Source organism: Mycetomoellerius zeteki, unplaced genomic scaffold (assembly GCF_001594055.1).
Source record: "Mycetomoellerius zeteki isolate Tzet28-1 unplaced genomic scaffold, Tzet1.0 scaffold150, whole genome shotgun sequence".
NCBI classification, from domain to species: domain Eukaryota; kingdom Metazoa; phylum Arthropoda; class Insecta; order Hymenoptera; family Formicidae; genus Mycetomoellerius; species Mycetomoellerius zeteki.
The window spans coordinates 456,913-468,085 of NW_017256448.1; the positions used below are offsets into that span (position 1 = coordinate 456,913).

Consider the following 11,173-nt stretch of genomic DNA (forward strand, 5'->3'; position numbering starts at 1 on the left):
CAGCTTTGCAACTGTTGTAAAATTCTTCAATATGATTGGTTTATACATTTAGATCTGTCAGGAACCAAAAGCAAGAACCAATCGTATTGAAGAATTTTACAACAGTTGCAAAGCTGCTTTCTCTGCTGAACGCAGCCAATTTCCTCTACGAAACAAACTATGAGAATACAGATATGTCTGCACAACGAATAAGGTAGATAAGTTTTAGCCATTATTTCTACTGACTCTTAAAATTTAAAATATTTCAAATATATCATTATATGCTCGTCTTGAAATTGATTGACAATCAATATCGCAATCTTCATACATAACTTTTTCTTAATCCATTTCTAATTAATGCTTCTTCATTTCTCCATATAATCTAATAATTACAGGGCAGAATTTTTAAAACTCGTATGATCAAATAGGATGTAACATATATTTTGATACAAAAGCGCAGACCTCTCATACAATCGCTCCTCTTTAATAGTTTCACATAAAACCCCCATAGCAAAAAACATCACATTCATATCATAATAAATTTAACAGTCACAGATAAATTGTGATGTCGCTGTTACAGTGACATCATAACTTATTTGTGACATTATCTTGATCTATATGTCATAGTGTCACAGCGATGTGCAATTTTTATCACAATTGTATATCATAACAATATCGTATCTATAACAAAACGAACATTCTCACGACATTCTCACGTCATCGTAACTTTGTTATGAATATTACATATGTAATAAAGTGGATTCGCGCGCAACCATGATTTTGTTGTTATATTGTTGTGAGTTTTTTTGCTATGGAAGAAATTACATGTGTAATATAAATTTGTTTTTACCAATAATACGAAGCGAATACAATGTATATAATTTTCACGTTTAAATACTATGATACAAGTATAAAATAATGTAATTTTTATAATTTTCACAAAATTATTATGAGAATAGAATATTATTATATAGTAAGAGAAGAAAAACAAATTATTAGATTTTTGTTGTAGATTCTACATTAAGCAAATCTGTACTATGACAAACTTTTTTTTCTATTTTATTCGTTTTAATCTTTTGTATCTTAAAAAGTAAAAATTGCACTTGTAATAAATAGTTAACTGTCTCGGGACAAAATAATTTCGACTATTTATATAATATATTACATTCCTTATATATACTATAAATCATTCATGTTTAATGAAAATATTCCTATACATATAATATAAATAACAGAAAAAAGTAAAATATATAAGTTTGACATTTTTTCTGCTCTCAACTTATAAATATAAAATTCTATGACTATTTTCATTTAAAATTACAAGAGATTGAAAAATATATCAATCAATAATTCAATCTTTCCTGTTATAAAAATACAACTTGTGTATGCGCACTTGAATCTGTTCAATAGATTACTAGAATCTATACAATCAAACTTTCCTGTTTTTAATACGTCGGGACCAAATATCCTATTTTTAATTTTTTTTGCCAATCTCTATTTTTATTGTAATAGCATATGCAAAATAAAAATATATCATTGCATCGATTATATTAACAAGATAAAAATATTCATAGTATTCTTTATTATTTACTTTTTCATTTTACGAAAGGTCGCATAAAGCACTTTAGATCACAAATGATAAAGATAAAATTTTAAAGAGTGATTTAAAATGTTAAGTGTAGAAGAAGTATTAAAAATAGGAAAATTTACTTATATCAATATTGTGACTTTCAATTTAAAAAAATTATATGCATGGTACATTTTATTATATACACGCTTGTATATAAGAAATGACATTCTACAAGTTCCATGTAAAGAACATATAAAATAGTGAATAGTAATATGTACGCGCGCATGCATATATATCTATTCTTATCATATGCTTTTCTATATACACACGTAACACTCACTCTTTCTCAAACTCCTCTATACTCACAAGCATGCGCGCACACACCAGAGGTAGAAAATGAAAAAAGTATATCTAGTTAAGTAACCTTGAAATTAATTGTGTCTAAGTAAAGTCGCGCAAATCAATTTGAGCAAAACAAATGCGGATATTGCTGCAATTCTGGTAGCAATACAGACACATTGCTATTTGAAAGATATCCCAAACCTACTGCATCATCTGTTAGATAGATTACAGAGGTCATTTGGCCTAACATCACAATGTAGAGACTCTCTCTATACTAATTTTTAAATTAAAATTGTTTAAAGTTGACCAATTACATTCTCAAAAATTTAAATATTCAAATAAAGCAACAATAGTAAACATAACACGATAGTGAAAGTGAATAAATATTGGTATATGACATTAATTAGAATCATATGAAAAAAACTTTAGCGTACATGATATCCTAATGTCAATATTTCATAATATTTAGACTATTATTAAAAATGAGAATGCAATTACAAAACAAAATTATCATTTTACGATATTATTTTTTTTCAAATATAAAATGCCTATGTAAGCCTCCGCAGATCAGTATCTTCTTTCAATGTCAAAGAAAATGTCAAGGATCGAAACGTTAGTACATTTTTTATTTAATGTATTGGATATTTCAAGAAGTTCAATTATCGTTTGACTTCTTTTCACGCGGCTTGCATAAGGCATTTTACATTTTATTGATACTTTTTTTAATTGAGTTAATATTAGGGCTCGCTATTATACGTTTAAACGAAAATACGTTTATACGTTATAATTAGTATATCCGTTTATTAGAAATGTTTTTCCGAATATACGTGTAATTAATTATTATACGTTTAAACGAAAATACGTTTAATTAGCTAATTAAATGTGCTAATTAAACGTGTAAACGTTTTTTGAAAGCGAATATAAACGGATAAATGTTTTACGTTTACACGTATCTTCGAAAAACGGAATAAAATTAGAGCCCTAGAGTTAATATATACTTCAAATCATCTTTTTTTTATTCCTTTTAACTGGCAACATTTTTATGAATTTTTAGAAATAAATTTTTTGAATTTTAATCATGATTTGAAAAAAAAAATCAATTTTTTTAACTTTAATAAAATTAAATATAATAAATAAATAACGTCTCTCGAAATAAATAAATAAAATATTAAGATAAAGTATTTCTCTAATATATTATTCATTACGTATGTAAAACTACGTTAATATTTAAAAATAAATTAAGCAATCTTAGAGCAACTATTGTGTGATGTTTGAACGTGTAAGGTGTTGTCATCTTAATTGACTAAATTCAAACGCTTTTTATTTAAAATAATTACAGCCTCGATTTTAATATTATAATTTTCAAATAATCATTGGAATTTTTTAATAACAGAACTAATAGATCTAGAATACGTTTACATATAAATTCACAAAGCAAACGTTTAAATTGCTATCACTCGTAACAATATTTTTCATATATAATTACTTCTTGGGCATCTTTTTTATTGTAGTCTACTTTAGTTCCTTTCTTCTCTAAATAAAAAAGTCATTATTTATATCATTAAGATTCCAAGAGATTTTTTTATATTTGACGTTTCCGGTAATGAGAGAGCCCATTTTCTTAAGCCTGTTAACAAAACTGAGCTAGTGACTAGTACAGCCCCGCCTACAGAATATCTATTTGGTATTTCATTAAAAAATAATACTTGCCAAAAAAACGCAAAAACAATATCTGTAGATCTTGCAATGGCCACTGGACCAGCTTGTTCGATCTGAAGAGCTAAAGTTAATAAGATTTGACCTGCAAAACTAAACAGTGCGAGTGCAACAACTAAAACTCTATCTGACCCACAATGTGGCATACATAATGCACCAATTGCCCATGATATAAGCGTAGTTTGAATTAAAGCAAATGAACCAAAATTTGTCATTATAACAGAGAAATGAAGACCTTTTAACGCACGTAGTAAAACATATGCATTTGCACCAAATAAAGTAGCTGAGAAAGCAGCCATAGCGCCCCATAAATCTGCATGTTCCGACTTAACTTGACCATCTGAGAGAGATTCTATGGTATGACCAAAAATTAATGACGGTCGTGTTATCAATATCACACCAATCAATGTTAAACATACAGTAACAACGTTAAATAATCCACAAGGTTCTTTCAAAAATACCCGTGCAAATATTGCTACAAATACAGGAACAGAAAATACAATAACCGAAGCATCGGCCAACGGCATATGTCTAAATGCGTAGAAACTTAACATAAGTCCTGTTGTACCAATAAAACTCCTCAGAATAAGTATTAGTCTATGTCCTTTTGGAAAAGGATGTTCACCTTTATAAATAACAATTGGTATAGCTGGTAATAATACCCCAAAGAATCTGAAGATTGCCATTTCTGTTGGATTTATCTCCACTAAGCTCTTAACGATTACACTACATAGTGAGAAGAACAGAGACGACAGCGTCGCTAATACTAGACCCATATAGGGACATGATTTACACAGTAGAGTAAAAAATTTTCTTTTATGATTTGTTGTGTTATTTTCCACATCAGCATCCACTAGATGCTGCAGTTCCACATGTTCTGACATATCTATAAGAAATATAATGTATGAAGATAAGTATATTTAGATATACAATATACAACAATATAAAATGAATAATATACAACAATATAAAATGAAAAAAATTTTAGATCACAGGATACAATTTTGAGATTCTAAAATGTTCGTGTACAAATCTTATTCTTATTAATGCTAAGTAAGTGTCATTACAACAATAACTAAAGCCATAAAATAGAAGATAAAATTAAAATTTAAAGACAATAAGATATAAAAATTTGTCTGTCATTTTGATTCTGCCATTTATAGACTTCTATGACTACACTAATTCAATATGATAGAAAGAGATGAAACCTGTTCCGAGTTGTTTTTGTTTCGGTTCACATATGCGTATTTATGCATCCTGTCTGTCTGAGTATCGCGTGAATTTATGTGAAAACAGAAACACTAACGTGTATTCGTGTGATTTATACATGCGAAAGTAAATGGACACAAATATAGAGCTGCCCAAGGCTATCTTCAAACATGGAGACGAAGTCGGCAGTCTATTTATAAAAGTCTGTAGGTATTCGAAAATCTTGACCTCAGATTCAGATGTAGCGACCAACATATACTCAGAAACTAAATTTTAAAATAATAAGATTATTTTTTCGTTTTTGGTCCATCAACCCACCAAATTTTGGATTTTAAAATTTTCAAATTTTAACTTTAGATTAGAATTCGGTGATCTAAAAGAACTCTTAGAACATCGTTATAAGAGATATTTAAACTATTTATTTGGATTAACAGTAGAAAATATCGATTTTTCCATATTTTTCAAAGATTATCAATTTATAACAAACAACAATGTAGCGAAAAAAATCTGAAAAAATTTTGAAAAATATTTTAAAACGTCTTAAATTAGTGCTTGAATTGTCGTTTTGATATTGATAATAATTTGATGGAAAATGCATGTTTTTTTTTACAAAACACAAATTTTGATTACTTGTTTAATTAAGAGCAATTATGCAAATAAAAATTTATGGTTGCCTATTTCTTTTTAACACTTATTCATGTTCTACGGTCACTACGAAAATAAAAAACTGTCAATTATTAATTACTTAACATCAATAAATTCATCAAAATAATTAAAAACTGAGCGGAAAAAGGTGAGACTCTTAGAGTCCCGTCATGACGCAAAGGGTTAAAGATATCTTCTCAAGATCAACTAAGGTCACCATCTTCTTTCCCTCTTATCACTGAGTAACTTTTGTCACAACCGTTTTTGTCTTTAATTTAAGTATATTGAGATATTCTATTGGATGAATTAAAATAGATTGTATATGAGATTATATACATATTTTTACATAGAATATTGTATGTTTCATACTTTACAATGAAAAAGAAAATAATAGTAAAGAGTCATGTACAGTATACTTATAGTATTAATTGAACGATATAGTATGAAACATAGTTTAAAAAATTTAAAGAAAAGGGATAAGTGAGTCCTCAATCTAATCTGTTTCAAGATAACATTTTATATTAGGAATTTTAATCAATATTTTATTTGATTTTTTATTTTACTTATAATAGCTTAACTTATAAAGATAACACAAATAATTGGTATCTTGTTATTCTGTTTAATCAAAATAATAGCGAAAAGCATACATATGATATTAAACGACATCAAATAACATAGAATTCTAATATTTTGTAGAGAAAATTATATAACGTCTAAGAGACACTAGAAGATTTTACAATTATCAAGTATTTTTCTACAAATTTAATCTTATTATATATAAAGAAAGAAATTTATTGGACCGTGCATGTGATATACAACCAATATATAGGAAACAAAAATCTTTAACGTTCAAAACTGAATCTTAAGTGCTCAAATAATTCGATATTACATATGTCATCATTAATCTTAATGTTAAAGAAATAATGCAAATTGTAATTTTTATATAAATACTTTGAATGAGTATATTTAGGGTGCTTTCCAGCAAGAAACACAAATGACACAGTGTAGTAGCATAGTGAATCATTATATTTTTGTTTGCCAATGTTAAACAAAGATGAAACGGTCACTGTGTTATACTGTCTCTGGAAAGCACCATTAATTACATATTTAAAAGTAAAAAGTAATCAATTTAAATTCTATATTACTTAATCGCATGTAGAAAATTTTGTCGATACTTACTTATTAATTTATTTGGATTTCATCAAACACGTTGTATGTAAACAACCATAAGATTATGTGTCAAATAATATAGTCACAAAATGCAGCCTAGATGGAGAACAAAAAACAATCAAGATTTGCTTTGTAATCTTATGTAATTAAATGCTTATGTAATTAAATATTTGTTTTATATTTAATCGTTAGTAGCTATATTTTAACGATCACGCTGTCATCTTTATATTAATAATAACAAAACTCTGTATTATAAAAGTTACTTCACATTCATAACTCATGAATGATAACTTTACTTATAATAGACGTTTTCTCTTTGTTTGATTTATTTCTATACTTATTCTCTAATTACTGTCTCATTTGCTAATATGGAACAGTAATAATTCTCTTATAGTAAAATATTTTACCGTTTGATAGTAGATGTATTCATACTTATACTTTCTTGCATTTTCTATCTTTAAATAAAATAAATTTGTATCTTTGAATGAGGAAAGAGAGAAGAAACAAATATAAAATATGCAACTAAAACGAGTAGATCTAATTTTCACTAATGTTCGTATCGGGCCACAGACAGCAAGAAGCCTGAGATGGCCTTAGAAAACTGCCACGATCACACTCAGGGTAACCAGGTTGTCCAACACCAGTGTCATCAATCTAAGGCGCTGAAATCGCCCAATGCTTTCTAATATCAGGGTAGCGATCATGTAACTTTTTCGCTAGAGCGGAAAAACGTGAAAAGTGAAAATTTTTTGTATGATGTGTGTATATATACGAACATACATACATAAAAATTTTCACTTTCACGTTTCCGAGCTAGGGAAAAAGTTACATGATCGCTACCCAGAGAGGAACCTGAGAACGGATATTCCGGTCTTTTTTGTATACCAAACCTTGTAGGATATTATCCACGTTTTCGTGATTTCCTTCCATGCTATTACATAGATTAGACAAGGATGAATAATTAATTTTAATTGTTTATCCTTGTCTAATCCACGCAATAGCATGGAAGAGAACCACAAAAACGTGGACATTACCCTATGAGATTTGGTACACGAAAAAGGACACGGAATATCCTCTCAGGTTTCTCTCTGCCAATATCTAGCTTAGCAAAAGGGACTAAAACCCGTTTCTACCAAAACAGTTAAAAAAAAGTTAATCCCTAGTGACATTTGGTTAATCAAAGTTTAGCATAAAATATTGGTTTCTATCAACTTTTTGCGGAAGTTTAAATGTACATAAATTGAGTTTAAATTGAACGGTCAATTTTGACGAAACCAATATTTTATGCTAAACTTTGATTAACCAAATGTCACTAGGGATTAACTTTTTTTTAACTGCTTTGGTAGAAACGGGTTTTAGCCCCTTTTGCTAAAATCGTTCAACCATTTAGAGAGTTAAACTGTAGTTAAAAAATATTACTAACAACAAACATGGCATTTCGGTAAAAAATTTTTCATGCATAAATATATATATAAATATGTATAAACTCACATAAACATGTATATTCATAAACATATATAATTATATATAAGCAATTATTTTACATTTCGCCAAATTAGATATTTTCTAAAACAAACAATGCGAAAATTATCCTTTTAATTATTTTAAATTGTTTAAATGAATTGATATGAGAATTAATTGTAAGTGCTGAATTATGTGTGCAACGTAAAGCGAACGATCTTGTATTATATCACATTGTTGATGTAAAACAATTTATTATCTTTTGATATGACGTAATTCCCATCTTTTAATATTTACAGAAACTTGACAGCAGCAGTAAAGAAGGAAAAGTAGAATAAACAGACTTTTCCAGGACCCTACAGACAAAAATTTGCATCTTAATCTTGATTTATTTATAATACAAGAATTCTATTTTAGATTTGTGAAAATATTAAAATTTTTAATAGTAAAAAATAATATGTATATATTTTAATAATAACTATTAGTTTGCAATATTTATAGAAAATAAGATAACAGATATATAATCTCTCTATACATAGTAAACAAAATACGGTATATAGAACATAAGAAACTAAAATAAATATAATGAACTTGCCATGTATTATTTTCTGTGTAAAGATATTTCCAACTTCTTGTCCACCCAAAAAGTAAAAATTAGATATCGCTGACATTGCTAAAAGAGGACTTGCCAGTATGCAATGAAATCTTTGAATACTTCTTGAAGATAAATATGTGTTCTGCATTTTATAATATTGTTTACTTTTGCCAATTGATGTTCCTATATTTTCAATTAGTATTCCTATAAAATTGAGCAATGCCCAAATAAAGATATTAATTTGTATCCCATGCCATATAAAGACAAACGTGAAACATAAAAATGATGCAAATAGTTTTCCAAAACATCTATCTGATTTTCGTATAGGAACATAGATATATCTGCAAAAACAATATTAAAATATTAAAAGAAATATATAAGTCTATATTATAATAAAATATATATAATCTTTTTGATTATTGTAACAGAATAAAATAAATGTATAGTAGAAAAATTTAATCAAATTTACCTTATTAGAAATTTGTATAACCCTCTATCAAAATGTTTCCACATATCGGAATATAAATGTATTCTAGCTATGCATTTAGGTTGTGATGGCGCTTTTATATCATCCAAATAACATAAATTACTGCATGTTCCATAAATTACAACATACTTAATGAAAAAAAATTGTCCCATGCAATATCCTAAACCAAATAGTCCCCAAGAATTCAAATTTTGTAAAACCTATACAGAACAAAATATATTCTTATGTATACTTATAACAGGTACCTTATGTACAAAAAGAATTATTACCTGCAAATGATATTGTATAGCATTTATATAAATAAAATGTAACAACAATTCAGTAAAAATACACCAGAACATGTATCTAATTAAATTTAACATAAATGTTAAAAACTTTTGACAACTCCAATACTGATGTGATTGATTAATCTGAAAAAATAAAATATTCATACATAAATGAACTTTATGACTCTTTAACATGTAATATAAATATTTATACATACAGATTCCACAAATTCATGATACAAAATAAGTGGTCCTAAAAATAATGTAGGCAGATATAAGCAATATGCCAATTTTTGAATGAAGTTATTTGAGCTGGAAAATTGATCATCAATACTATCCATATTGTGACTGATACTTCTTAAATGTATCCAACACATTACAAGTGTTAAAATATAATGCTTCTCATCAGTAATTTCTAACCAACTTTGAAAAGGACCATTCGGAATTTTTAAAATGTGTATTACAAACATATACAAAATATGTATAGTCCATGCTGCATTCTTACTGCATATACACGTCATTATATGTAAAAAAGTAGGTTGGAGTATTGTACATAACATACCCAACATACCCAAATAATAATAAAGAAAAACTATAGATGATAAAATATACCAATAGCATAATGTCTGAAAAATTTCTGTGTTATTTTCTTCTGTATATTATCCATAATTTTTTCTGCATCATACTTTGCATATAATTATCATACCATACTGTTTTTACTATTGACTTTAATAATCTGACTGACAAAATGATGTATAAAAACACATGGTATCAGTCTATTTACTAATGTAAGCCATACAAGCCACTCTTGATCAGAAGTGTCTCGTTTCTTTCCAATCCAAGACCATCCTGAATCAAAATCACCATATATATCATAATAATCATTAAAATCTGAAAACAAATCATATTCGATTAAAATCATTAACAATTATGACAGTTTAATTGTTCTCTCTTTCGCTATATTCTTACAATTGTTTGCTAAATAAAATTGATATACAGAATAAATGATGGCACACGACCATACAAGGAAATAAAAAAAACTTTCATAATAGCTTATAGTTAAACTATTGCTTTTCATTATTAAGTTAAATTTGCCGCCTTAACAATTTTGTTACAATCACAAAAAATAATTTCAAGAAGTATCATGCAGATATAATAACAAACAGATCGAGTATGAACTGTATGAACATGAAAGTGCAAGCAGAAAGAAAATTAAGGTCTATTCTTCACTCCTGTACTGTACAGAAATAAAGAACAGACCTTAAGTACAATTTCAAGCAGAGAAGCTTCGCCGTTCGCTGGAGAAATCTCCTCACTCCACCGAAAATGAGTATTCATTATAGTTTTAAAGGATCGGAAAAAAACCCAATTATTCCAATTTTTCCGCAGATTTTTTCGGTTTTTTCCCCAAAGCTAGAAAAATTCATTTTGGAAAAATTCACACGTGCTTGTAAAACCTACCACATTTGCTTTTCGGTTCTTTCTGTAAAGAAAATAATTGCGTGTAGGGTACACAGCGGGATAAATTAACAGAAATTTTGAAATTGTATAAAAAATTGAGATCGCATAATGTATTCAATAAAACATACAAAACATAAACTATTGCACCATTAATGCAAGAATTAAAAATATAGAGTCCAAACATCATGTTTATATGATAATAGTAGGTCTAGAAAATAATTTGGATACTGAATTCGTAACAAAATATTTGAAAAAAAAAAAAAAAAAAAAAA

At 27.5% G+C, this 11,173-nt stretch overlaps 2 protein-coding genes across 3 annotated transcripts; both read right to left on the reverse strand.

Moving 5' to 3' along the window:
• Positions 1-3,237: 3,237 nt before the first annotated feature.
• Positions 3,238-7,275, reverse strand: LOC108720439 (solute carrier family 35 member G1). Of its 2 annotated transcripts, XM_018444442.1 has the most exons (3): positions 7,039-7,275; positions 6,641-6,727; positions 3,238-4,493 (listed from the first exon to the last, which is right to left on the reverse strand). In XM_018444442.1, exon 3 carries the CDS (start codon positions 4,489-4,491, stop codon positions 3,445-3,447), a length of 1,047 nt encoding a protein of 348 aa, XP_018299944.1. In that variant the 5' UTR covers positions 4,492-4,493; positions 6,641-6,727; positions 7,039-7,275; the 3' UTR covers positions 3,238-3,444. The 2 variants fall into 2 exon arrangements, with proteins under 2 accessions (XP_018299944.1, XP_018299945.1); XM_018444443.1 differs by lacking the exons at positions 6,641-6,727; positions 7,039-7,275 and adding an exon at positions 4,816-5,055.
• A 1,006-nt stretch (positions 7,276-8,281) lies between these two features.
• On the reverse strand, positions 8,282-10,105 carry rasp (protein-cysteine N-palmitoyltransferase Rasp). Its single transcript, XM_018444448.1, has 5 exons — positions 9,659-10,105; positions 9,444-9,584; positions 9,157-9,374; positions 8,688-9,028; positions 8,282-8,448 (listed from the first exon to the last, which is right to left on the reverse strand). Exons 1-5 carry the CDS (start codon positions 10,007-10,009, stop codon positions 8,348-8,350), a joined length of 1,152 nt encoding a protein of 383 aa, XP_018299950.1. The 5' UTR covers positions 10,010-10,105; the 3' UTR covers positions 8,282-8,347.
• Positions 10,106-11,173: the final 1,068 nt, after the last annotated feature.